The sequence below is a fragment of the Erinaceus europaeus genome, chromosome 13 (genome assembly GCF_950295315.1).
Source record: "Erinaceus europaeus chromosome 13, mEriEur2.1, whole genome shotgun sequence".
Taxonomy (NCBI): domain Eukaryota; kingdom Metazoa; phylum Chordata; class Mammalia; order Eulipotyphla; family Erinaceidae; genus Erinaceus; species Erinaceus europaeus.
Window position 1 is genome coordinate 42,877,906 of NC_080174.1, and position 27,457 is coordinate 42,905,362.

At 48.2% G+C, this 27,457-nt stretch overlaps 1 protein-coding gene across 3 annotated transcripts; it reads right to left on the reverse strand.

Annotated features, from left to right (window-relative positions):
• Positions 1-1,248: 1,248 nt before the first annotated feature.
• Positions 1,249-25,673, reverse strand: FGR (FGR proto-oncogene, Src family tyrosine kinase). 3 transcript variants are annotated; one of them, XM_007532476.3, is made up of 13 exons: positions 25,523-25,673; positions 17,082-17,144; positions 15,930-16,159; positions 15,186-15,288; positions 14,335-14,433; positions 6,340-6,443; positions 5,941-6,090; positions 4,583-4,738; positions 4,327-4,506; positions 3,475-3,551; positions 3,129-3,282; positions 2,248-2,379; positions 1,249-2,153 (listed from the first exon to the last, which is right to left on the reverse strand). In XM_007532476.3, exons 3-13 carry the CDS (start codon positions 16,147-16,149, stop codon positions 1,945-1,947), a joined length of 1,584 nt encoding a protein of 527 aa, XP_007532538.1. In that variant the 5' UTR covers positions 16,150-16,159; positions 17,082-17,144; positions 25,523-25,673; the 3' UTR covers positions 1,249-1,944. The 3 variants fall into 3 exon arrangements, with proteins under 3 accessions (XP_007532538.1, XP_060061635.1, XP_060061636.1); XM_060205652.1 differs by lacking the exon at positions 25,523-25,673 and adding an exon at positions 18,333-18,408; XM_060205653.1 differs by lacking the exon at positions 17,082-17,144.
• Positions 25,674-27,457: the final 1,784 nt, after the last annotated feature.

A 27,457-nucleotide genomic window follows, 5' to 3' on the forward strand; every position in this document is an offset into this window, starting at 1 on the left:
AAAGAAAAAAAGAAAGGAAGGAAGGAAGAAAAAGAGAAACTGAGACTTTCAGTGTCTCAGGCATTAGAAAAGAAAGAAAGAAAGAAAGAAAGAAAGAAAGAAAGAAAGAAAGAAAGAAAGAAAGAAAGAGAGTTGTTATTCTTTCTCCCCAGTCTGACTGTGAACTCATCCAGGACAGGGACAGATCTTGCTCCTGTTTGTGTTCCTGGAGTTCATCTTGGCAAAGGGGCCTTGGTAGAATAAATGCCTAGCAACCACTTGCCAATAGGCTCTGAGTCTCAGCTCCCTGCCTCTCTACCCATCTATTCCCATAGTGAGTCAGAGGTCAACAATTTCCTGACAGGAGAGGTGGGACCCCTTATTCCGTTTCTCTTGTTTCTACATGGAAGCACATACATCAACTATAATTTGAGAGTTTCTCAGAACATTTTTTTTTAACACCAGAGTATTGCTTAGCTCTGGTTTTATGGTGGTGCTGGAGACTGAACCTGGGACCTTTGGTTGCTCAGACATGGAAGCCTTTTTCATAACCATCATGCTATTTGCTCTGCCTGAGAGTTTCTCAATGGGGGAGCAGGAGTGGGACAATTCTTCACTCACAGGTACATGCAGGTTATTTCTCAACACACTAAGTCTTAATAAATGCATGCCATCAGAATCCCCCAAGTTGACACAAAGAAAACTGCCTCCAAATGGCTCCTAAAGCCACCTGGGAGGTGGGGCTACCCCAAATGAGATCCACTGAACAAAACTAACTCTCACATCTCTCCACTGACCCCCCCTGTTGTGTTTTGGGAGCTGTGGAGGGACCCCTATGGTCTTCTGTAACAAAAGATCAGCCATAGTCTTTGGCTGCCCAAAGCCACAAGAATCTGTTGTATAAGCTGGAGACCGAGTGTTCCTACCTGCCTGCCGTGGAGTGAAGGTCGTGCCTCTGATGAGCTGTAAATTTGCTGAACTCAAGTAAAGTAAAGAATTGGCGAGTCCACTGCACACAGAAAGGGACATTCTTATCTCCAGTTACGTCTTCTTTATCCCTCTCTCAATTAGTCCTAAGGTCACATGGGCATTAGAGTCAGAAATTTTCAGTGTCCTAAAGCACATCTGTGCTTAGTAGATGTTAGGGTACTTGCTCACCTTTCCCGCTTGTCCTCAACAGCCAAAGCAACCACACTTACGGCACCCCCCCCATACACACACACTGACCACATTTCATCCGCAAAGAAAGGGATTTTTATGAGTCAAGGATTCATACTGTCATTTTCTTATTTACAAAAATCAATAAACACACACATGATTAAGAGAAATGTGCTCTCTTGATCCTGGGCTTACACCCCTGTCTTGAACCCTAACACCCAGAAATAAAGGGGTCCAGCAGAGATTTCCATATCCAAATAACCTACAGACATGAGAGAACTGAGTGGGAGGTAAATTCTAGGAGCCTGAGTCATGGTGGACAATGGGATAGGGAAGGAGGTGAAGGAGACAAGTGAGGGAAAGGATATATAGTTTCATAAATAACTAGGCAAGTTCTCAGCATTTCTTGGGGGGGGCAAGAGAAGGAGGTCATAGGCATGGAGTGGCTAAGTAAAAAGGGGAGAGATAGTGCTTGGGGCAGGAGTCAGAGACAATACGAAATGATTTCTGAGCCTTGATTTGTTCCATCTTTAAAATGACTGGCTTGGGCTGAGAACACAGAAGACTTTTCTACCTGAGGCTCCAAGGTTCCAGGGTCAATCCCTGGTACCACCATGAACCAGAGCTGAGCAGTGCTCTGGCTAAATTAAAAAAGGAAAAGAAAATGGCTTTCATATTGCTTCCATGACATGAGAACAACCTGATCCCTCTGACATGCTAGGACTCTAAGAGGTTTTACACCTGTGGGTTCTGAGGGCTGCAAGAGGCCATGGGTACCTCCAAAGAAGTGGTTGCTACCCAAACAGACTATGTTTGATCTCCTGGCTGGTACTGGGGCTCTGTGGAGGTGAAGTAATCCTCCAGGAAGGACTGCAGGTATTCAAAGGTGGGCCTCTCCTCTGAGTCCAGGCGCCAGGTCTGCTCCATGGCCTCGTACAGTGATGCTGGACAGCCAGGGGGACACGGCATGTGGTAGCCATGCTCCACCAGTTCCAACACTTCCCGGTTATTCATTCCTAGAAGTTGGGGGCTCTGTAAGTCAGGAACCCCAGTCCTTCCCACAGAGGTAGCCAATACCCCATCACCCCAGTTTCCCACCATTCAGCAAACCTGGGTAGGGGACTCGGCCCTTGGTGATGAGCTCAGTAAGCAGGATCCCAAAAGACCACACGTCAGACTTAATGGTGAATCTGCCATAGAGGGCAGCCTCTGGGGCTGTCCACTTGATGGGAAACTTGGCCCCTAAAGAGGTTGAGGGAGAAGGAAAATGATTGTCTCAGTGTGGTGGTGGGGGGAGCTGGGAATAGCTGGCGGAAGAGAATGAGGTCTTTAGGAATGGGGATCCTGAGCACAGAGATCTCTGGGAGCAACAGGAAGCACTTGGTCTCTAGCCTGCATGTACTGCACGTCAGCACAGTGCATGCACTTCATACGCATTGTAATTCTTCGCATCATCTTAATAGTGAACACTGTGAAGCCTTTACTAGTTACCAGGCACCATTTTAAGTGAGCTACATACATTAACTCATAACCCTCACAAAGACAGCCTGAGGTAGGTAGAATTATTATCCCCATTGTACTGATGAGGAAAAGGAAGCACTGAGAAGTCATGTCACTTGTCCAGATCACATAGCATATAGATGGCTCAGATCCAGGCATTCTGGCTACAGCATTCACACGCAATCACACCCTATTGTCTTTCACTTGAACATGACAGCAGCAGCAGTAGGTGTTTGATAAGTATCTGCTGACTTACTGCTGCCTGAATATTTTCATAGTATGGCAGCTCACAGACGTTAGGTGATGGGTCCAAGGTCAGGTGACTTTAAGAGAATAAGCTAGACTCTGACAGCAGGGTTGCCTCTTATGTTCCATCAGGATGGGAATGTCCCTAATGGTCCAGGGAGGGGGAAGCTCCTGAGTATATGGGGCCCCCTGGAAGTTCCTTGGTGCACTGGGGGAACTCCTAGAAGGTGGGGTAAGGCAGGCACCTTGCTGGGGGTTGTACTCATCATCCTCGATGAGACGGGCCAGCCCAAAGTCTGCAATTTTGCACACCAGCAGCTCTCCCACCAGGATGTTAGCTGCCCTGAGGTCCCGGTGGATGTAGTTCATGCGCTCCATGTAGGCCATACCCTCAGCCACCTGGAGAGCCAAAGGAGTGAGACAAGGAAATGCACACAGGAGCCTTTGAAAACCCACTTTCCAGATGAGGAGACTGAGGTTCAGAGAGGAGGCCCAGGTTGCACAGCTGATGGAGCTGCCCATACTTCCAGGACTCAGCTAGGTGTTTCAGGGGACAGGGATCTATGTTTGGCTAATAGGAGGGTGGTTTACCTGGGCTGCCATGTCCACCAACTGAGGTAGATTCAAACCCTGACCCTCCTGGCCTTTGAGGAAATCCAGCAAGCTCCCTAAGGAAAAGAACCCGTAAAATCAGCAACAAGATTCCCATGCTAGCTCAGGACAGCCTGGCCTGCCCCCTGCTCCCGGTGTTGTTGCCTAGATCTGCTGTCACTCAGGATCCTGGTAGGTGTGCCCACCACTGCTACAGCCTGCCCAGGACCCTCTCCCCACACACCAGGACTCTGCCTATATTTTATCTCAGATCCCAGTTTGTTTATTGGCTAGAGACAGAGAGAAGCTGAGAGGGAAGGGGGTAATATGGAGAGAGAAAGAGGGGCACTTGCTCCACTGCTTCCCTGCTCATGAAGCAATCCTCCTGAAGACAGGGACTGGAGGCTTGAACCCAGGTCTATTGCACATTCTGCTGTGCGCTCTACAGGGTACACCACCTCCCAGCTCCACCTCATTGTTGTTAGTTTTTTTGTTTCTTTTCGTTACTCCCAGCGCCCTAGGCAGGCCTCACAGACTCCACCATTCCTTCTTTCCTTTCTCCACCCTTCCTTCCTCCACCATTCCGCCTTTCCTTCCCTTGTTCAAAGACCACCCACTCCTTTAGGCCTAAGGCTCCACCCCCAGACTCAGACCCTGCCTGCCAACATTGCCCCACCCCACTCAGCACTCAGGTGGACTCTAGCTCTGCCCCTTACTCTTTCTCAGCCCACTGTCCCTCACCCCATCACGGATGGCTCCCCGGATCTCTCCCCAAATGCCTACCTTACCTTAGCCCCAATTTCAGATTCCACCTCCTGCCTCCCGGCTCCTGCCTGTGGCCCCACCCCTCACCATGGCACATGAACTCAGTCACGATGTAGATGGGCTCCTCCGACACCACCGCGTACAACTGCACCAGTTTGTCGTGCCGCAGCAGCTTCATGATCTGCGCCTCCTCCAGGAAAGCCTTAGGAGCCATGGTGCCTGGCTTCAGCGTCTTCACTGCTACCTTTGTGGTGCCATTCCACGTGCCTGTCCAACAGCGGTGGTTCTCAGTACCAGCTCCCAGCCAGTCCTCACCCTCGCCCAGCCCTGGGGCCCTCTGTACCGAGCCACACATCCCCGAAGCAGCCGGTGCCCAGCCGGTGGTCCAGTGCAATGGAGTCTCGGCTGATCTCCCAGGCATCCTTGGCCAGGCCCAGGGTCTGTGGCTTCATGGTGGTGCAAGCCACAGTGAGCAGATGGCACAGACCGTCGTTCACTTCTGGAGGGAGTGACAGGTGGGTCAAGTCACCCTAGACATGCCCCATTCCACCCTGGCTTCCAGGATAAGGAGCTGGGTTGGAGGTAAGGTCACAGACCAGGGCACAAGGTCCATGATGAGTGTGGTGGCATCTGTAAGGATAGGGGGTCAGCAGGCTTGGGAGGTGGTGCAGTGACGTAAGTGCTGAACTTAAAACTGTGAGGTCCTCAACATTGCATGTGCCAGAGTGAGGCTCTGGTTCTCTCTCTCTCTCCTCTATCATTAGTACATAAATAAATCTTTCTATAAAAGGATTGGGGAGGGAGTTGGGCAGTAGCACAGCAGGTCAAGCGCATGTGGCACAAAGCACAAGGACCAGCATAAGGATCCCAGTTTGAGCCACCAGCTCCCCACCTGCAAGGGAGTCACTTCATAAGCAGTGAAGCAGGTCTGCAGGTGTCTTTCTCTCCCCCTCTGTCTTCCTCTCCTGTCTCCATTTCTCTCTGTCCTATCCAACAACAGTAACATCAGTAATAACTACAACAATAAAAAACAACAAGGGCAATAAAAGGGAATAAATAAATAAATACCTAAAAATTAAAAAAAAAAAAAGGATTGGGGTCCATCCCATAAAAGGTGGCCTCCAGTGAGATATCCAAGGATAAAGTTTGATTCTGACAGGTGAAAGTGGAGTTAGAAACTCCAGAGAAAAGTATGTACAGGAGACACTTATAGTTCTTTTTCTTTTTTTCTTCTTAGAGGCAGATAAAGAGAGAGAGAGAGAGATAGATAGAGAGAGGGAGAGACCACAGAACTGAAACTGTTTTCAATGTAGTGAGGGCTGGGCTCGAACCTAGCACATGGCAAAACAGCACAATTCCCAATTGAGCTATTTAGCCAGTCTGGTCTTCATGCTTCTATAGCCCTCACCACTAGTCCTATCAATAAAAGCAGAAAGTGAGACTCTGTTCTCCACCTTCCTCCAACCCTACAGCCTATTCTATCCTACTTTCTACTCAGCTCATACATTAGGGCACAGACTCACACCATTGCAGTTTTCCTGGAAATCCTACATAGCCAGATCCTGCCTGGAAGTTCAGACTGGGTTCTCCTTCCAGCTGGGCCACTCCAATTTTAGGACACCTTTCATTTCTGGGGGCCTCTGACTCAAAAGGTTAATTCTGGGGTCTGAGGCCCAATCCATCTCCAAAGGCCCTTCTCACCCATGTAATGCTGCACCAGCTCCTGCACTGAGTCGAATTGAGCCCTCGTGGTGATGTAGTAACCGCCCATGTCCAGCTTTCGGATCTTGTAATGCTTCACATGATTGCCTCTGGTCTCGTCCCAATCCAGGATAGACAGGGAGTAGGCACCTATAGGGAAGGCTCATGTTCACATTTTGTCCTCATTTCTGGCCTGTCTGGGAGCCAAGAGAGGCCCCAGAGGTGGAGGCTTCAGAAGCTGGACAGCCGCATCACTTAAATCGAAACCAAGTCTTAGCTCTGCCCTCTAACCATGTCTCAGTCTTGACCCTGACCATTCTGCTACTCCTACTACTCCTAGCCTGCGCTAATGCTGGGATTCCCAGGTGCCCCTTCTTTGGGCCCTCATGCAGCTCCTACCTTTGGTGGTCTCACTCTCGCGTATGAGAAAGGCCCCCTGGGGGTTGCCTGAGGAGAGCAACTGTCTCTCTGCATCCTTCCTTCCAGTCTTTCCAAAGTACCACCTGTTTGGGGAGGAACAGCAAGCATTAGGTACACCCAGACCCACTTCCAACTCAGTCTCCTGAGAAGTCACCCCAGAAGCCAATAGTCAATTTTTTCACCTGTGAGATGGGTTACAAACACTGCTTTGTGGCCTGGCTGTGAGAGCTACAGGGAAGAGAATATAGACTGTCCAGCACATAGAAAGGACTGGGTCAAGGCATTCCTTCATCAACCACCATAGCTCTTTTCCTACATCCCTTAGATCTCTCTCTCTCTCTCCAGCAGTCCCTGTCCCCAAACCCTTTCCTTCCTTGGCTTTCAGAATGACACTCTTTCCTGCCTCTTCTCTCTTTCTGACTGTTGTTTCCCCTCCCTCTGCTCTCTGAAGTTTAGAGGTTGTTGTGGCCTAGGAGGTGGCACAGTGAATAAAGAGTTGGACTCTCAGACATAAGGTTTTGAGTTTGATCTTGGGCACTGAATGTGCTAGAGTGATGTTCTGGTTCTCTCTCCTCTCTCTTTCTCACAAATAAATAAATAAATCCTAAAACAAAAGCAAAAACCTTTCGGGACGCTATTCCAGTCTCAACTTCAAGTCTCAAGCATTCCTGCTTTTGAATATTCTCCCTGGGACTTATCATAGCAATAGAACTACTGTAAAAGCACACCGAGGAAGAGGAATTTGAAGTGATCATGAGTGCCAAACCCGACATCAGTTATTATTAAGTTGACTCCTGAAAACCTTGGATTGGATTAAAAGGAACATAGTTTTCATGTCAGGAGAGGTGGCAGGCCACACCTGGGTGTTAGACACGACTGGGAAAGACACCAGCAAGCAAAGTTTCCAGGAAAGCAGGCAGAACGGGGAAGAAGGAACTGTCGTAAGACTGTGTAGATGGGACACATTCTCCATTTTTTTCAAAGTTCTACCCTCACCCACACCCAATGACGTATGACATTAACTACTTCCTTTTTATTTACTTTTCTTTTTTACCAGAGCACTGCTCAGCTCTGGTTCATGGTGATGCAGAGGATTGAACCTGGGACTTTGAAGCCTCAGGCATGAGAGTCTCTTTGTATAAACCTTATGCTGTCTACCTCTGCCCCCCTTTTTCTCTTTCTTTCTTTCTTCCTTTCTTCCTTTCTTTTTAAAATTAAGTCATTACCATTTATTTATTTTATTATCTGTATCTGTTTATTGGATAGAGACAGCCAGAAATTGAGAAGAAAGGGGGTGATAGAGAGGGAGAGACAGAGAGACACCTGCAACACTGCTTCACCACTTGCAAAGCTTTTCCACTGCAGGTGGGGACTCAGGGATCGAACCTGGGTCCTTGGACTTTGTAAAATGTGCACTCAACCAGGTGCACCACCCCTCTTTCTTTCTTTCTTCTTCTTCTTTTTTTTGCCTCAGGTTATTGCTGGGGCTCAGTGCCTGCACCATGAATCCACTGCTTCTGGAGGCCATTTTTCCCCCTTTTGTTGCCCTTGTTGTTGTAGCCTTGTTGTGGTTATTATTATTGTTATTGTTTATGTCATTCATTGTTGGATAGGACAGAGAGAAATGGAGAGAGGAGGGGAAGACAGAGAGGGGGAGAGAAAGACAGGCACCTGCAGACCTGCTTTACCGCCTGTGAAGTGACTCCCTTGCACGAAGGGAGCCAGGGTCTTGAACCGGGATCCTTACACTGGTCCTTGTGCTTTGCACCATGTGCGCTTAACCTGCTTCGCTACCACTGCCCGACCCCCTCTTTCTTTTTCTAATGCAGCACTCCGGAATGAACTGAGGATATTGTGCATTTGTGATACTGCTAAGCAGTCTCCCAGATTTAACTTCTTCCCTTCCCTTCCCTTCCCTTCCCTTCCCTTCCCTTTCCTTTCCTTTCCTTTCCTTTCCTTTCCTTTCCTTTCCTCTTTTTGGGTGTGTGTGTGTGGAGAGGCAAGGGAAAACAAACACAGGGGAGAACAACACTGCTCCACCATCTATAGTGCTCCCATGTTGTACTGCAGCTCAAATCTAGGACCTCAAGCATAATAAGGGACATACCCTGCTGGCTGAACTACTTCATGGTCAGTGATTTCCTTAATAGTTAATAGAATTAACTATTGCATTCTCCCACTGGGGTGCCCCAGTGGTAGATGCAGGATTTACATGTGTGAGACTGGTTTGAGTTCCTAACATTGCATATTCCAGAAAGTGCTGTGGTCTCTCTCTCTCTCTCTCAAAAAAAAAAATGAATAAATATTTTTTTAAAATGTTTATATGTATTTATTTTCCCTTTTGTTACCCTTGTTTTTTATTGTTGTTGTAGTTATTGTTGTTATCGATGTCGTTGTTGTTAGATACAACAGAGAGAAATGGAGAGAGGAGGGCAGACAGAGGGGGGAGAAAGAGAGACACCTGAAGACCTGCTTCACTGCCTGTGAAGTGACTCCCCTGCAGGTGGAGAGCTGGGGGTTCGAACCGGGATCCTTCCGCCGGTCCTTGAATTTTGCGCCAGCTGCGCTTAACCCGCTGCGCTACCGCCCAACTCCCAAAAATGAATACATCTTTAAAAAGTAATTAGCAGAATAATAATAGCACTTACTATGTGTCAGGTTTTCCCTTAATGTATCTATGCTTTCATTTCATGCTTACATCAGTGCTGGGAGGTAAGTACTATTATTAGTCACCATTAGACAGATGAGGAAATTGAGATACCTAGTGGTTAAGCAACTGGTCCAACACCACATGGTTCTTCAGTCGTGTTGCCAGAATAGAAACCTGAGCTGTCTGCACTCTTAACCACGCATGACACTGCTCTTAACCACACTGCTACACTGCGTCCATCTCAGAGCTCTGTGACATTTGCTCCCTAGGGTGGACACAAGCACCACCGCCCCCAAACCTCCCTCCCTTTGTACCACTGAGGCTTCTCTCTACTTAGCACCCCACCACCCTCCCCAGATGAAGGCCTTGTCCAGATGGAACTCTGGAGCCTGTCTACTCCCCTCTGCTCAGGGACACCTCTCCCCTACCAGGCAGCCTCCATCTGCAGCCATGCTATACCACCAGCCTCGACATATGCCCACATGTCTTTCTTCCCCAAAGAAAAAATGTTCTATACCCTGTCTTGCTATCAACATTCTGCTTGCTCTCTATCTCACCTTCCCTTCACTTGAATAAGCACTTCACACTTGGGTCTCTACTTCTTCACCTCCTACACCCTCCCAGGCTCTGCTGTCTGGCCTCCACCTACCACTTCACACACAGAGATCTTTCACAGAGGTCACCCCCATTGCCAGATCCATCAGCCTGACACTCCCTCTCTTATTTCCGGAAACTTCTCCTCCACCCTCTTGGCTGTTCTGATGAGGCCTGGCCTGGTCTTTGCCTCTCCAGGGCCTCCTCCTCCCACAAGCTGCTTTCCTCAAAGACTCCTCCCTCTTTCTCCACCTCTGACTATATTTCACTCTGAAGAGACTCAAATACCCTCCCCAGCCCAGCTACACCCTCTGTAAGATCCAAAGCCAAAGCTAAGAGCCTTGGTGCTAGTTAGGACAAGACACACCTTCTCTGGGCTAATTCAAGAATTGGCTTGAACAGGGCTGGGCACCACTTAGATGAACACCATCTAGTCCAGTCACTTGCATTCTTCTCCACCTGGGTGCTCCTTTCCACAGACCTTGACCCAGCTGCTTTTCCCCAGAACCCACATACCTGTGCCTGTGTTTCCCACTTCAGCAAACAACATCACCTCCCAGTCATTTCCTCGAGGAGACTTTGGCTTTATCTCCATTCCTCCCACTCCCCATAGGCCGACAGCAAGTCAGTCAGCAAGGTCTGGTGGCTCCCATTATGAGTTTCTGCAATTCTTTCTCCTCTCTCTCTCTGAGAGAGAACAGATTCGAAAAATCAGACTGGGGAGATAGCATAATGGCTTTGCAAAAAGACTTTCATGACTGAGGCACTAAAGTTTCAATCACCAGCACCATCAGAAGCCAGAGTTTAGCAGAGCTCTAATAAAAGTAAAAAGAAGAAAGAAAGAAAGAAAGAAAGAAAGAAAGAAAGAAAGAAAGAAAGGAGGAAGGAAGGAAGGAAGGAAGGAAGGAAGGAAGGACCTTTTCCCAGTCTCCACTGCACTCAAGGGAACTTCGGTGCCATGTTATCTTTCCCTCTCTCTCTTTGTTTCTTTTATTTTTTAATATTTATTTATTCATTTTTACTTAATTTTTGCCCTTGTTATTTTATTGTTGTTATTAATGTCGTCATTGTTGGATAGGACAGAGAGAAATGGAGAGAGGAGGGGGAAACAGAGAGGGGGAGAGAAAGATAGACACCTACAGACCTGCTTCACCACCTGTGAAGCGACTCCCCTGCAGGTGGGGAGCCAGGGGCTCCAACTGGGATATGCCGGTCCTTGTGCTTTGTGCCACCTGCGCTTAACCCGCTGCGCTACCACCCAACTCCCTCTGTCTTTGTTTCTATCTGAAAAAAGTCAGCAGTGAAACCGCAACAAGAAATAAATAAATAAATATAAAAGCTTTCAAGAGCCTCAGTGTCTTCATCTGTAAAGTGGGGATAAAAATAATACTGATTTTTGGGTCGGGCGGTGGAGCAGTGGGTTAAGTGCATGTGGCGCAAAGCGCAGGGACCGGCATAAGGATCCCGGTTCGAACCCCGGCTCCCCACCTGCAGGGGAGTCGCTTCACAGGCGGTGAAGCAGGTCTGCAGGTGTCTATCTTTCTCTCCCCCTCTCTGTCTTCCCCTCCTCTCTCCATTTCTCTCTGTCCTATCCAACAACGAACTACATCAACAATGGTAATAATAACCACAACGAGGCTACAACAACAAGGGCAACAAAAAGGGGAAAAAATGGCCTCCAGGAGCAGTGGATTCATGGTGCAGGCACTGAGCCCAGCAATAACGAAGGGAAAAAAATAATAATACTGATTTTTTTTAATACTGATTTTTAAAAAATATTTATTTTATTTATTTATTCCCTTTTGTTGCCCTTATTGTTTTATTGTTGTAGTTATTATTGTTGTTGTTGTTGTTGGATAGGACAGAGAGAAATGGAGAGAGGAGGGGAAGACAGAGAGCAGGAGAGAAAGATAGACACCTGCAGACCTGCTTCACTGCCTGTGAAGCGACTCCCCTGCAGGTGGGGAGCCGGGTTCGAACCGGGATCCTTATGCTGGTCCTTGTGCTTTGCACCACCTGCGCTTAACCGGCTGCGCTACAGCCTGACTCCCAATACTGATTTTTTAAAAGGTTTATTTGTTGAGGGGGGGGCACCAGAGCATCAATATGGCACATTGGAGATTGAAGTCAGAATTCTGGAGATTGAAGTCAGAATATCATGTTTGAGAGTCCAAGGTTTTACCCACTATGCCACTTCCTAGACCCAGTATCAATAGTCTTTTTGTGAGAATTAAACGTATAAAGGTAGGTAAACCACCTATAATGCTGTTAGTATCAAAAGTATATAAAAGCAATCTAAAATAATAATTCCTTGCCTCTAATAATTCCTTGTTAATTTTTACCAAAATTAACTCTAGTGTCCCTTTGTATTTGGTTACATATATATATATTTGGCCTCCAGGGTTATTGCTGGGGCTGGGTGCCTACATTATGAATCCGCTGCTCCTGGAGACCATTCCATTTTGTTGCCCTAGTTGTTATTTTTATTGCTATTGTTGTTTTTGGATAGGACAGAGACAAATCGAGAGAGGAAGGGAAGATAGAGAGGGGGAGAGAAAAATAGTCACCTACAGACCTGCTTTACAGCTTGTGAAGTGACCCCTCTGTAGGTGGGGAGCCAGTGGTTTGAACCGGGATCCTTGCACCCATCTTGCACTTTGCACCATGTGCGCTTAGCCAACTGCACTGTCACCTTTCCCCTATACTTTTTAAAATCTCTTTATTAGGAGGTTAATGGTTAACAGGACAGTTACTGACACATGAGTAAATTATCATCTGGCCATGATAAGTGCTTGCAAGACATTCTCATCCCCAACTTGGGTCATTTTCTACCATCACGCACCAGGACCATTTTATAATTTTTAAAGCCCATATACTGTGCTTACCACTATAAGTCTCTTTGTATAATGTTTTTCAAATGCAGCCAGATAATCTGGGTTAAAATACTGGCTCTAGTTACTGGTCATGTGAACTCAAGCAGGATGTCTATGTTCTCTGGGCCTTGGTTTTCTCATATGTAAAATAAGACAATTAGTTTCTTTTTTTTTTAATATTTTATTTATTTATTCCCTTTTGTTGCCCTTGTTGTTTTATTGTTGTAGTTATTATTGTTGTTGTCATTGTTGGATAAGACAGAGAGAAATGGAGAGAGGAGGAGAGAAAGATAGACACCTGCAGACCTGCTTCACCGCCTGTGAAGCGACTCCCCTGCAGGTGGGGAGCCGGGTTCGAACCGGGATCCTTATGCCGGTCCTTGTGCTTTGCGCCACCTGCGCTTAACCGGCTGCGCTACAGCCCGACTCCCAAGACAATTAGTTTCTAACTCCACCAATATACAGAAAACACTTTGAATAGTACCCAGAACATACATATATGTATATATAGCAGATAAGTATTAAACACTACAATCATTGTGGTCTGGGAGGACTTTAGACTTGTAAGCATGAAGTCCAGAGTTCAAGTGTAGGGATCACATATGCCAGAATACTATCCTACTTGTTTCTTCTTCTTCTTCTTCTTTTTTTTTAATATTTAGTTAATTTATTTGTTTATGAAAGAAAGATACAGAGAGAAAGATACAGAACAAGAGAGACCAGAGCACTGCTCGGCTCTGGGTTATGGTGGTGCCGAGAATTGAATGTAGGACCTTTAGTGCTTCAGGCACGAAAGTCTTTTTGCATAACCATTATGTTGTCTTCCTTGTTCCTCTCTTCTTCCTCTTTATCTCATGAAATTAATAGAATAAATCTTTTTTGTCACTACCAGGGCTTCACTACTCTGGGCCAACTTTTTCAGATAGAAAGAGACAGTGATAAAGAGACATAAGGGAGAGAGAGAAAGGCATCACAGCTCAGAAGCTTCCTTGAGGGCTGTGCTCAAGCCTAGGCTGCGCACATGACAAAGCAGACATATTATCCAGGTGAGCTATTTTGCTGACACAAAATCCAATCTTTAAAAAATACTGTTGGGAGTCGGGTGGCAGCGCAACGGGTTAAACGCACGTGGCGCGAAGCGCAAGGACCGGCTTAAGGATCCCGGTTTGAGCCCCCAGCTCCCCACCTGCAGGGGCGTCCCTTCACAGGTGGTGAAGCAGGTCTGCAGGTGTCTATCTTTCTCTCCCCCTCTCTGTCTTCCCCTCCTCTCTCCATTTCTTTCTGTCCTATCCAACAACAACGACATCAATAACAACAATAATAACTGCAACAACAACAAAAAATAAAAAACAACAAGGGCAACAAAAGGGAGATTAAATTTTAAAAAATTAAAAAAAAAATACTGTTGTCGGGAGTCGGGCTGTAGTGCAGAGAGTTAAGCGCAGGTGGTGCAAAGCACAAGGACCAGTGTAAGGATCCTGGTTCAAGCCCTGGCTCCCCACCTGCAGGGGAGTCGCTTCACAAGCAGTAAAGCAGGCCTGTAGGTGTCTATCTTTCTCTCCCCCCTCTGTCTTCCCCCATCTCTCTCCATTTCTCTCTGTCCTATCCAACAATGACGACAACAATAATAATAACTACAGCAATAAAACAAGGGTAATAAATAAATAAATAAAAGATGCTACTTAAAAAAATACTGTTGTCAGCATCATTATTTTCTTATATTCTTACAGTAACATTACAAAATTATAGCTCAGAGGACAGCCTCAAAGTGACCCTGCACCTTGCCCAAGAGGCGACCTGGAATCAGAACTTGAAGGGTCCATTCCATAAGGGTGCCCTCCCCCAGCCACTACTCACTCTTCAGCCTGGATAGAGTCCACAGGGGCCACGTAGTTGCTGGGAATGTAGCCAGTCTGTCCAGAGCTGAGGGACCGGGCCTCCCACCAGTCACCCTCACTGCAGGCACAGAGCAACAGAGGTGTTAGTGCCAGAGGCCAGGCAGTGCTACCCAGGTGGAGACAGCTCCTGCCAACCTTGCACCTTATACATATACACAGTCCTGGGGCTTGGGTCTGCTCTGTCCCATCTACAGTGTATGTCCCAGGATGACTTTTCCTTGCAAGAAGAGTATGTCTGGGGACGTCTGGGCCTCCTGGTTTCTTCTTCTGTCTCCTCAGCTGGGCCAGGGCTTAAGTGGGCAGTGGACAGCTAACTAGGTCACTTCCCTACTAGCCACCCTCCAGTGGGTACATATTTCCTCCTGGATAAAGTCCAGACTCCTCAGCATGCAGAATCTGTTCCCACCCACCTCACCATCTCCTGCTCTCCCTCTATTCCACACCTCATACTTCATTCAGAGTGAGGAGTGAACTGCTGGGCGGTTTCCGGAAGTTATCCTTTATTCTCATTTTCTCTCTCGTTCCCTTTTCTCACCTTCCCCTTCAACATCTGTTACATTAGTCTACCTTCTGTTTAGAAATTGCCTTTGACAGGGAAGTCTTCCCTAACCACTACCCTGGGAACCATGTTTGATTCCTTTCTGTGCTCATAGTTCCTCATGTTCCTTCCACCCTCCCACATAATAACAGTCTCCTCAGGGTCATCTGTCTGTGTCCCCATCTAGGCTGGAACTTCCTGAAGATGAGAATTGTGAAGTGTTCTTCTCTGGGTGCTGCTCCCAACACAGGTTGGGTGGCCTGGTCACTTACGAGTTGTTCAGGATGTGAAACTTCTCGCCTTTGGTGAATGTGAGGTCATCCTCTGTCCGGGCCTCATAGTCATACAGAGCAGTGAATAGGGTCACCCCAGGCCCTGCAGAGTTAGCACTACTCAGCAGAGCAGGGTACAGACCAGGAAAGTGACATCCCCAGAGTCCTATATTCTCTCTCTCACTGTCTCTTAATATTTTATTTATTTACTTAACAGAGGCAGGTCAATTGAGAGGAGAAGAGCATGATAGAGAGGGAAAGAGACACCTACAGCATTGCTTCACCACTTGCACAGTGTCTCCCTTGCAGGGGTTTGAACCAGAGTCTTTGCACATTGTAACATGTGCACCACCACCCAGCCGAGTCCTATTCACCAGTCAACTTCTATTCCCTGCTCTCTGCTCTCTTATCCTCACCAAATGCTCTGCTTCTTGGGCTCCATGGCTTTGCTACCCCCCCACCCCCCATTGGATTTATGACACATACCTTCAAGCCCACCCTCCCACACTCCTTTCCCACTGAACAGACTTCCCACCTGGGAAGTGGCACCCAGGCCAAGATAGTTCTCTCGACCACTTGTGTCTATCACTGAAGTCCCTCTCTAACCAGGCACAGAGTAGCAGCTCAGACTGGGGCTTCTGAGGGCAAAGCTATAAACAGTCCCTGCAACTGTGTCTCCCATGTCCTACTGGAGGCTCCTGAGGACAGGTCACATCATCCTACCCTCGGCTCCACTGGACTCACCTGAGACACCCCTGGCATTGCACCCATCAAGGAAGGCAGGGCTGGTGTGCTGAGTGGAGAAGTTGTTGTAATTGGGGATGTGGACAACGGAGGACACAGGCCGGGCTTGTGTGGGATCAGGACCATATCGGTCTGCAGCCCCATAGTCCCTGAAGTTCCCTTCCAGGTCAGTGTCATCCTTGAGCCCTGGCTCCAACTTCTTGCAGAACACACAGCCCATTCTGGGTACCCTGTTATAAAATAGAGTCATTCCTCACTGGGGGTGGGGTGGCGGAGTGCCTATTAGGCAGGTGAGCGCACGCGCGCGCACACACACACACACACACACACACACACACACACACATTTACATAGGCATCCCTTCTCAGGGCTAGAGTGGGGGGTACTCCCTAGTGAGGGATAAAAAGGGAGCCAGGGCCACTGCCTCCCAGCTACCTTAGTGTGCGTTTGGAGAGAGTATTTGCGTCCTCAATGGGGCTGGTTTTCTGCTTCAAGATGGTGCTGTCATTATTTATAGTTTGGCCTCCTATTGCTTCAGTATGCTGTGTTTCTTTGACTCCTAAAAGTGCTCATGTCTGTGAGTCTTTTGTGTGCCTCTGAATGTTGGTGGGTTTGCTTTGTGTGTGTGTGCACAGCTCTTTGTGAGTGTGTGTCCATGTTTCAGTGTATGTGATGATTCTGTGTTCACATTTACATGAGGGTTTGCTCACATGCAGTTTTCTGTGTGTGTGTGCATATATGTTCTCTGTGTGTGCATATATGTACATGAAGGGGATTGTGTGTGGGGGGAGTATGTGTATCATTCAGGCTCATGTGCATAGTCCTCTGTCAAGTATATGTGTCTGTCCATGTGTGTCCAGGAACCTGCTGGCCTGTGTGAGTGGGTGTACAATGCGTGTATGTCTGTGTTTGTGTGTGAGTGTGTGTGAAGGCTGTGAGCCTGCACCTGGAGATTCCCTGCAGAGGGGGATCAAGGCCATTTCCTGTCATAGGTCCAGCCTCTGGCCTCTCAAGCTGCCTCATTCTGGCTCCCCCATCTGTTACCTAGCAACAGGGCCCTCATAGGAGGATGGGGCTGTGAAGAGTTGTGGGGCCCAGGAAGAACTGCCCCCGCCTGTTTCCTGACCATGAAAGCCTACAGTCACCACTCACCCTGCAGGCCCCTGCTCCTGGGTCAGAGAGGCTGTGACATTGTCCTGGGGAGGGGCCAGAGACCTAAGGATGAGACACAAGGGCATAGGAGGTGAAGGCTCTGCCAATGTTCCTGCAAGCCAGCTGCCCACTGCCTACCCACTTCAGAAGCCAGAAGGCCTAGGCCCAGCCCCAGCATGACTTCTGCCTTCATTTTTCCTTCCCGTCACCCCTGGTATGCTGACACAGCCCACTCACACAGAACATACCATCCACATCATCTCTCACACACTCATATCCACCCTTGCACCAATATATAGAGTAATGTGCACACATCAGCACTCCTGAATGAATGTACTCGACACCACCACCACAGACCCTCAGAAGCTAAGTCTTGCTCTAATGCACAGTATTGGGCACACATATATGTAAGCAGGCTGCCTCTGAGATTCACCCACTCAGTCTTGGATACTCACAGTTCCATGTTAGGCCCCTAGAGAGTTGAATTTCTCTCATGCTGTGCTTATTTCACTCATAGGCTCCCAGTCACTGCCTTCAACATATTATGGCCAGAAAAAAATAAGCCCATCCTTTGTAGCCTAGGAGGTGGCACGATGGTAGAGCTTTGGCCTTGCAAGCTTGAGGCCCTGAGTTCAGTCCCTGATATCACATATGCTAGAGTGCTGCTCTGTCTTTCCTCTGCTTCTATTTCTATCTCATGAAATAAATAAAACAAATCTTCAAATAATAAGCACTTCCCTGATTTGCTCCCAACCTGAGCTTGGCAAACCTGCTTAGCCTTAGAGTTAAATCTGGTGGCAGAATGAAGGTGACACTTACCTCCAGAGTTCTACTCTGACCCCAACATCAGTGCAAGGCCCAAGTGAGAAGGCAAGGCCACCGGGGAGGAGCCCCCTCCCCAAATAAGCCAGCTTTTCCCAACAACTGTGTCCTCTGAGCAACAGGGCAGGCCCCGGGTTATTGAGCAAGGGTTCCCCACACCCCACCAGAAACTCTGCCATTGCAACATGCAGAGAGGAACTTCTGGGGGAGGGAGCATATGCACCCAATTTCCCAAGATGTGAAAATAATGTGCAGTTGCAGGGTGGGTCCCCCAGTGAACCCTGATTTCCCCCAGAAGTGTCTGAGGATCCTAGGGACTAGTTTTCCCCCTGCCTTTCCTGGACACTCTGGAGAACTGAGCACCTGATCTAGCTTCCCCATGCATATCCTCCTCTCTGCATCCTGACCCTCTAATCCCATACTACTTACCTCTTCTAGGAAGCCTTCCCAGATTAATTAGGTCCAGCAACTTAGCTAAAGACTGTGTCAGCGTCCTGAACCCCGCTGAAGTCCATCACCCCCAGTCACACTTTACTCTAACTGCTCTCTTGTATGTGTATTGGGGTGATGGTAGGGATACACCCACATGACAAACTGTGAGGCGGACTGTGGTGAGAGGCCTTGATGAAAATAGCCACTACTGACCAAGTCATTGCTGAGGTCTTCAGCTCTAGGCCATCCCCTGGGGGTGAAACCACTGTGTCTGAAAGACTCCAAGATGGTTTGGGGCTGGTCAATGCTAGGGAGATGAGACAGGTGCTGAGGAGCCCTGGGCCTTGGGAAGGGACATTAGGTGCTGAGGACACACAGAGAGATAAGTAAGAAACAAAGGTAATTGTGAAAATGGAAGCCTTCATCTTGGGTGACATGTACACACAGGAGCTGCACTCAGGGCCACGCAGCCCTTCCACACACTCTGGTAACGTGTGTGCTCTACTTGGTATGCCAAAGGCTGGTGTCCCCAACACATTCTGGAATACACATAACACAAGGCACTTTATACAGAGCTCCCAAGCACCCCTGTATAGGACCACAGATGCATATCTTCTTCCTTTTTAAAATTCTTTTTATTATTTTTTAATTAACTTTATTTATTTATTGGGTAGAGACAGCCAGAAATTGAGAAGGGAGGTGATGATAGAGAGGGACAGAGACACCTGCAGCCCTGCTTCACCACTCCCAAATCTTTCCCCCTGCAGATGGGGGCCAGGGGCTTGAACCTGGGTTCTTGTGCATTATAACATGGGCACTCAACCAGGTGCACTGTGGCCCCCAGATGCAAATCTTCAAGGAGAGCTATCCCCATACACAAACTCCTCTGGCCCTTACCTATCTATGTGCACCTTCAAGTACACACACATACAGTCTCTCCACAAAAACAGCATATGCAAAACTCACAGAACCTAGTATGTGCATTAGATTTATTACTTATTAATTTATCAGAGTACTTCTTAGCTCTGGCTTATGGTGATTCTGGAGCTTGAACCTGGGACTCTGGAGCCTCAAGACTCAGCCTTGGTTTAACCATTCTGCTGTCTCCCCAGCTCTGATGTGCATTGAACTCTTTTGTATACATTACCTCATTTTACTCTCATAAAAATCCTGTAAAGCAAGCACTATTATTACTGACAAGGTGACTGAGACACAGATATTTAGAAACTTGCCCAAGGTCACACACATATGATGTATCCTAGTGTTCGGCTCCAGAATCTGATCCACTTCTCTCCACTGCCCTGTCACCAAAGGCTAATCACAGCACAGCCATGCCTGCAAGCATGCACAGATACACAGAGCCAGACAAAGCTATACCACCCCTCCATAAGTCACAGACGAGCACAGGGCTCAGCCTAAAGGGAGCCTGAAATTCTGCAGGTCAAGAATGGGGTGAGGGTGCTGACACTGTCAGCCTCTGAGAAGGGGCAGAGAGCTCTGCTGGTGAGGTGAGCCCAGGCAGGGCTGATAGCATGGTCAGCAGGCAGCAGCAGGCAGATTTTAAGCAGCAGGCAGATTTTAAGAGTCTGCACTTCCAGGCTTGATGGCAACCAAAGCCTGAGGCTAAGCTGGAGGTGCCAGAGTGCTGACAGAACTGGGGGTGGGAGGTGGGAGTGTGTGTGAGACAATGGTGTGGGACATAGGTCCTGGTATCTGCATGTCCCACAGCAGTAAGGGGGGGCCACACTGATTGTGACCCCACTCATGTGGCTTTTATCAGAAGAAAGAAAGAGAAGGAAAGAGAAAAAGAAGGAACAGAGATTGAGAGATGCAGAGACAAAAGGAAGGGAGATACAAAGAGGCACAGTGTGGTGTGCTAGTACACGGCTCTTAACAGGAGGAGGAGGGGGAAAAAAAGCCAAAAACCCCTGATTTGTAGTATTTACTGATTTCCATGGTGTAAATATTCCCACCATGGCCAATTTCAAGTTAGCGAAGTGACTTCCTGAAGCTGGGCCGGGACGAGATTCGCAGAATCAGCTCCCCAGAGCCAACACTAACTGGCTCCAACATATTACGGCCAGAAAACAAAGAGAGAAAGACAAACTGAGACAGAGAAGAAAGGAAGAGAGAGAGAGAGAGAGAGAGAGTGTGTGTGTGACTGAACAGAGACTGAAAAAGAGAAAGGCAAAGACAATGAGAATTAATCAGAAGCAGGTCAAGAACCAAAGATGGGGGGGGGGCAGATGGTGGCACACCTGATTAAATGACACATTACCATGTGCAAAGATCTGGGTTCAAGCCCCCTCTTCTCACCTGCAGGGGGGAAACTTCAGAAACAGTGAAGTAGGTCTGAAGGCATTTCTCTCTCTCTCTCTCTCTTTCTTCCTCCCATCACAATTTCTATCTGTCTTATCTAATTAAAAAAATAAATAAAAAGGAAAAATGGCTGTTGGGAGCAGTGAATTCATAGTGCTGGCACCATGTCCCAACAATAACCCTAGTGGCAATAAAAAAAGAAGGAGGAGGAAGACCAAAGACAAAGACAGGAAAACTGAGAGGAAGGAGGTTGGGTCCTGTCTGCTCAGCCATACCTGACAGCAGCACCAGGATTCTTTGTTGTCCTATGCTATCATTCCTGCCATCATCATACTCTGTTTCTCTTCAAATAAACCCTTTGCCTTCTACAAAATACATACTATCAATTCTTAGATGAGTAATTTGACTCCTTGCAAGTCTGAGCAGCAATAGTTTTCAGTATAAAGAAATGCTAATTTATTCAATAAATGTATGTATGTATTTCTGAGAGAGAGAAAGAAGAGGAAGAGAGAGAACCAGAGTATTACTTTTACATATGTGATGCTAGGGATCAAACTCAGGACCTCATACTTTAGAGTCCAGAACTTTATCCACTATGCCATCTCCCAGGATGAAAAATATTAACTTATTAGACACCCATTCAGAGCTGGCATTGTGCCAAGTAAGTTCCATGCATATCTCATTTAGCAAGCCTCACAAAGTGGGTTTTATTGTTACCCCTACTTTTTTTCTGGAAAGAAAAACTTTACTGTTGACATTTTGATATGACCCTTATTTTATAGATAAGAAAACTGAGTCAACAAGATGTAGCTTTCTACCAGATGTAAAAGAAAACTAAAATGTAGCCCTAATCAATTTGGCTCTAGATCCTATGTAAGAACTATTTTATTTTGTTGTGCTATTAGAGGCAATAATAATGCTCAGTCCCTTACTGAGCACCAGCCTGAACTAGTACATATCCTACATGATCAATAGCATCCACAAAGGAAAGTGAGCAGCCCAGGGCCTCTCAGGCAACCATAGGTTTTCAGAGTCCTAAGACTCTGAATCCTGGTCTCTCTTTCCTCAGTGATGAACTTGGCTAACAGAAAAGGAGCAGCTTGGAGAAAGGCTACAGCATTCTGGCCCCTATGGGGACTTAGGTCTATTCACAAATATGTCTCTTTAAAATGTGGTTGATAGGAGTCAGCTTCCAGAGTTTCATCTGAGTCAGAATCAGGAGGTAGCTGTCAGAGCTGTGGTCCAGCCTTGGAACATGATACTTCCTGCTTTTGACATCTCCCTTCATGACCCTCCTCAGTCCTGGAATCTTAGATGGCTGACCTAAGTCCCATAAGCCTCAGTGTTTGCATCTGTCCCTTCTGTGCTGTCTTAGGAAGGCTTGATGAGATGTGGCTCTTGTCCAGCATGCAGCAACCAAGTAAGGCTGAGAACCGCAAGCAGCAGAGCCAGAATGGGCTCCAGGGACCATTCATCAGTCCACCCCGCTCTGGCGTGTAGGGGGGAAGTGACTAGCTAGCTAGAGGTTAAACAGTCAGGCGGGATTTAAAGCCAGGAACTTAATTCAGATCCAGGACTTTATTCCCTACACTGTGCCTGTGTTCTCCAAAGCCTCAGCAGGTTATGCTGTCCCTGACTACTGAACATTCCTACCCTGCCCCCAGCCAAAACATACCCACTCTCACCATGTGGTAGCTGGCTACCCAGCAAGGGGATAGATAGTTCACACGCACACTTACTCTTGGGCAAAGGGTCCCCAGACCAATCCTTTTTTTTTTTCTTTAGATTAATTTCATCAGAGAGAGACAGATATAGAGGAGAGAGAAAGAGAGAAAAACCAGATCATCACTCTGGCATGCATAGTACAAGGAATCGAAATCAGGACCATACGACTGCAACACCAGGACTCTTCCACTGTGTCACCTCCTGGGTCACTCACCCATCTTTTTTGAGGCCCACACTTTCCAAAACCATGTCAGGCCTGAATGTAGACACTGGAACTCCTGTTTGTCCTTAGACCCTGCCAAGTATCTGTGGGATCTGAGGATAGACCGAGTCTCTAATTCTAGCTGGCCTGACAACTAGCTTGAGTCATTGGTCAAGTTAGTTCATCTCCCTGTTTCTTCCCCTACTTCATGGGGTTGTCTTTGAGTGTTAAATGTGGTCAAGCCCCTGAAAACACCAGCACACAGTAGGTGTTCAGTGAACTTTCACTTCTGCTCCTTTCCCTTCAAGAAGGTCCTTACAAGGCCTAGGGAGTAGGAGTGGAAAGGTAGGCAGGGCCAAGAAGAAGTCTCAATGGAGAGATGAGAGGGCTGAGCTGGCCCAGTCGCCTGGTGGGTTCACCAAAAGGGAAGTGGGACTTTGGACAGCAGCAGGAAACCACCATACTGCAAGAGTTCCGGCTTCTCCTCAAGGTTCTGAGTGGTCAGTCCGGAGGCAGTTCAAGGCTGGAGGGGAGGGTACAAATCTACCCTACTCTATACACCCTGCCTCATCAAGACCTGACTGGGGCCAGGGAGACAGCCCAGGGGGAGCGCACCAGACTATTGTGCCTAAGATGCCAGAAGTCCAGGTTCAACCCCTAGCACCACCATAAGCCAGAGCTGAGTATTGCTCTGCTTTCTCATGCTTATGAAAATAAATTTGAGGAGTTGGGCGGTAGTGCAGCGGGTTAAGCGCATGTGGCTCAAAACGCAAGGACTGGCATAAGGATCCCAGCTTGAGCCCCCGGCTCCCCACCTTCAGGGGAGTCGCTTCACAGGCAGTGAAGTCGGTCTGCAGGTGTCTATCTTTCTCTCCTCCTCTCTGTCTTCCCCTTCTCTCTTCATTTCTCTCTGTCCTATCCAACAACAACATCAATAATAACTACAACAATAAAACAGCAAGGGAAACAAAATGGAATAAATAAATAAAAGAAAATAAATTTGTTCTGCACCCCATAATGATCCTGAGTCCATACTCCCAGAGGGATAAAGAATAAGAAAGCTATCAAGGGAGGGGATTAGATACAGAGTTCTGGTGGTGGGAATTGTGTGGAATTGTACCCCTCATATCCTATAGTTTTGTCAATATTTCCATTTTATAAATAAAAATTTAAAAAACTAAAATAAAAAGAAAATAATTTGTAAATCTTGTCTAAAAATCTGAAAGTTTCAATTCTCATTGAGACCTGCTGCCTCTCAATAACTCCAGTACCCTCACTGGCCCCCATCTCCTTCACTGAGCACCACCCTGCCTTCCCTCTCTCTGAAACTCTGACCATTCTGTCTCGAGGTCTTAACACCCCAAGACCCTGAAAATCCCAGGGCTAAGACATACCTTAGTCTAATTTTAACTGCTTCATGGGACTAGGTGTGTGGGAGACAAGTGTGGAAGGGTTGGTGGAGCAGAGTGTGTCCTAAAGATGTCAGCTGAATTTTCTCTGCTTCTTGTGAGAAAAGTGGTTTCTTGTTATCAAAAATGCCACTTCACAGCCTATAAAATAAGAGTCCTAGAGACCTGAGATTTTCAGAAGATGGAGCCTTTGGGTGGTGGTGGTAGTCACAGTGTTCTTAGAAAGTGGAGGTCTAGACTCCACAGAGTAACCAGACAGAAAAACCTTTCCAGGGTTCTATCTCAGGCCAGCTCTTAGTTCACGGGTCCTCTCCTCCACTTCTCGGAGGTCTGGCCACTTCATTTGCCATATCAGGCTTAGGTGATGTGAGAAGACCAGAACTCACGCACATTTTCAGATGCTCACATTGATTCACTCAAAGCTCCAAGGCGTTTGCAGACATTCATATCCTCACTCACAGCTTCACACCCAAGGGAGGCAGCAGGAGCCAGACACCAAGCGCTGAACCCCACTTCCACCTCACCTACTGCCCTCTCCAGAGGTCTGCTTGAGATTTGGGGGACATGAAAGAGGTATAGGACTTCAGCTCTGGTTATTCCCTTCACATCCGGAACTAGAGGCCTTGGAACCCAGGGGCCCTACTGCAGGGCCTGTCAGTCATTGACTCCCCCAAAGAGGAGTGAAAGGGTGACCCAGAGGGAGATGCACCAGCAATGCACCCAGCACTGGTGAAGCGCGGGCTCCGCCACTACGCCCTCTTGTTGCCATGGCGACATCCCCTCTAGGCTACAGTGGTCAAAGGCAGGATTTCCGTCGGGGCGGCCAGCAATTCCCGGATCCCGAGGGGACCGTGCAGAAATTCAGACAGCCGCAGGCTGGGAGGGGGCTCCCAGAGAGGCCCGTCCCAGCTCAGGGCGGAGACTTCCCCAGGAAGCCGGGACCCACGCCTCTTGCTCCTTGATGGAGCCCCCTGGCCCTCGGGGGGGCAAGAGGGTGGGTGAAGGGTGCATTCCCCAACCTTTCTCTTCACAAGCTTCACTCGGGACTTCAGGATGTGGCGGGGGTGAGGGGGAGGGTTCTGGCCCCCTGGATTGGCTCCTCCTTTTCAGCCTTCTCCAGAAATGATTTTCCTGGGTCCCCCAACTGCAAACTGACCCCCGCCCCCGCCCAGTGCCTTCAGCGCCTCACTCTAAAGGTGTGTCTCCCCCAGACTTTTCTGGTTTTTGCATAGCCCCTTTCCCCGGATGTCATTCTCACGCTATAGGTTTCCCTCACCACAACTTTTTTTTTCCGGGGAGGGGGGACCCGTTTAGTTTGCTTGCCCCATACTCTCTCAGTTCTTTCCCCAATTTTCTCTTTCACTCTCCAGCTTCTCCGCTTTCCTCCCTAAGTTCTCTCTGGGGTGTAATAGCTCCTTGAGCCTCAACTCCCTGTGCTGGCCTCCCCAAGTTGGGCTCACTGTCCCCATCCCGAGCCCAAGTCTTCTGCAAGCCGGGACGGGGCACCTCTGCCCCACTCGACGGCCACCTACCTGGTCCCGGGGAGGCAGCTTCACACCCACCACAGAGCGAGCCAGCTGGGGGTTCCCGCGCACCAGTCTGGGGGTGTGTAGTAAACCGGGTGCTGCCAGTCCCAGACCGCTGCCCCCGCTGGCAGGGAGGAGGAAGCTGCTTCGGGAGTTCTCTTATTGCAGAGGCTGCGGTGGCTGTGGTGAGGACAACGAGGAGGAGGACGACGCCTGGGAGAACTCGCAGTCACGCCCCAGCCCCAAGCCAGCTGCCCACAGCCGGGGAGGGGCCCTCAAATCCCAGGTCCGTCTGTCCCCACACCCCGCCTTTGCCAGTTACCGGGGGCTCGGCTTTCTCACCCTCTCCAGGCACCCCAACTCCTACCCTGACCCATAGCACAGCTTTCCCCAGACTCACCACCCAAGGGTCTGGTTCCTTATTCCCCAACCCCCTCCCCCACCAGCACCTGCATTTGACTGCAAGAAGGGCTTTTCTGTCTCACTGAGTCCATCCACCCCTTTGCAGCTGGGAAAACCGAGGACCTGATAAGGAGAGACCTTCCCCAAATTCTCACAGCCTATTGACCTCAGACCGCTGTCACCTGTCACAGGATCCATCCATCATGCCTGGCCTTCCTCAGGGCTGTGCTCTGGCTGCACAGAGGTGTCGGGAGGAAGGGGTGTAGGAAGAGCAGAACTGGTTTTCAAAAGAATCAGCCCTCAGGCCACACTGTGGGACAGGGAAGGAGTCTGCCTCCACCCCCAAGCCCCCACCTTAGGTCTGTTGTTCTTGTAGCTGTTTGTTTCAGAATAACTAAATATCACCCTGTTATGACAGTTTCAGCCTTCCCTACAAAATAAAAATCTCTCTACAAAATAAGACCCCTCTCAGCCTGGTTTATTGCCTTAAACTTTAGCCTTAAGCCAAGGACCACAGAAATTCCTCCTGCCTGGGAAGGAAAGTGTGTGTGTGTGTGTGTGTGTGTGTGTGTGTGTGTGTGTGTGTGTGTTTGCAACTTCTGGAGTCAACAGTGGGATACATTATGCAAGCTCATGTGTATTCGTGAACAGTGTGTATGTGTGAACAGGGGTGTGTATTTGTCTGAGTGTTCAGTTGTATCCCAATGTGATCATGGAGTGGCAGAGAGCAGAAGGGTGCAGATACAAATGCTTTTAAGAAAATGAGAAAGGAGACAGGAAGAGGTGAGTGCAGGGTCTCAGGAAGGTGGCCTTACCCTGTCTGGACAGTGCTCCCTCCACTGGCCATTGGCCTAGATGTTCAATGAATAAGCAGACAGACATTTATCATGAGCTGTTAACTGCCAGAGATGTAAGAGACTGAGCCCTGCCCCTGGGGGATCCACCTATCTCCCAGACTCTGTGTCATTGTTATTGTTTTTTTCCCTGCAGGACTTTCCTGATTGCCACCCTTTTCCCTGCAGAGCACTCACCATCTTCTGTCTGGTGGCCATTAGTCCCTTTGTATATGTGGGTGTGGAATAGGTTTTCTACAAGTGCAGGGAGTGAATCTGGCTCTTGTAGATGCCCCAGTTCTCACAGGTCCTGGCACAGGATTTTTAGACATAGGAGTGCACAAGTCAATCAAGGAACAAAGGAATTAACAATTGGACATATAAAATCCCAACGAAAGGGGCCAAGTGGTGGCACACCTGGTTGAGCACACACATTACAGTGTACAAGTACCTGGGTTCAAGCCCCCCAGCCCCCACCTGCAAGGGGAAAGCTTTGTGAGTGGTAAAGTAGGGCTGCAGGTGTCTCTCTGTCTCTCCCCCCTCTGTCTCCCCCGTCTTGATTTCTTTTTGTCTCTATCAAATAAATAAATAAAGATAACAAAAAAAAGCAAAAAAAATAATAAATAATTGAAGGTAAGAATCACTGGGGAGGGGCCAGCATGACAGCTCACTTGGATAATGCACTTGCTTTGTCATGGGCATGACC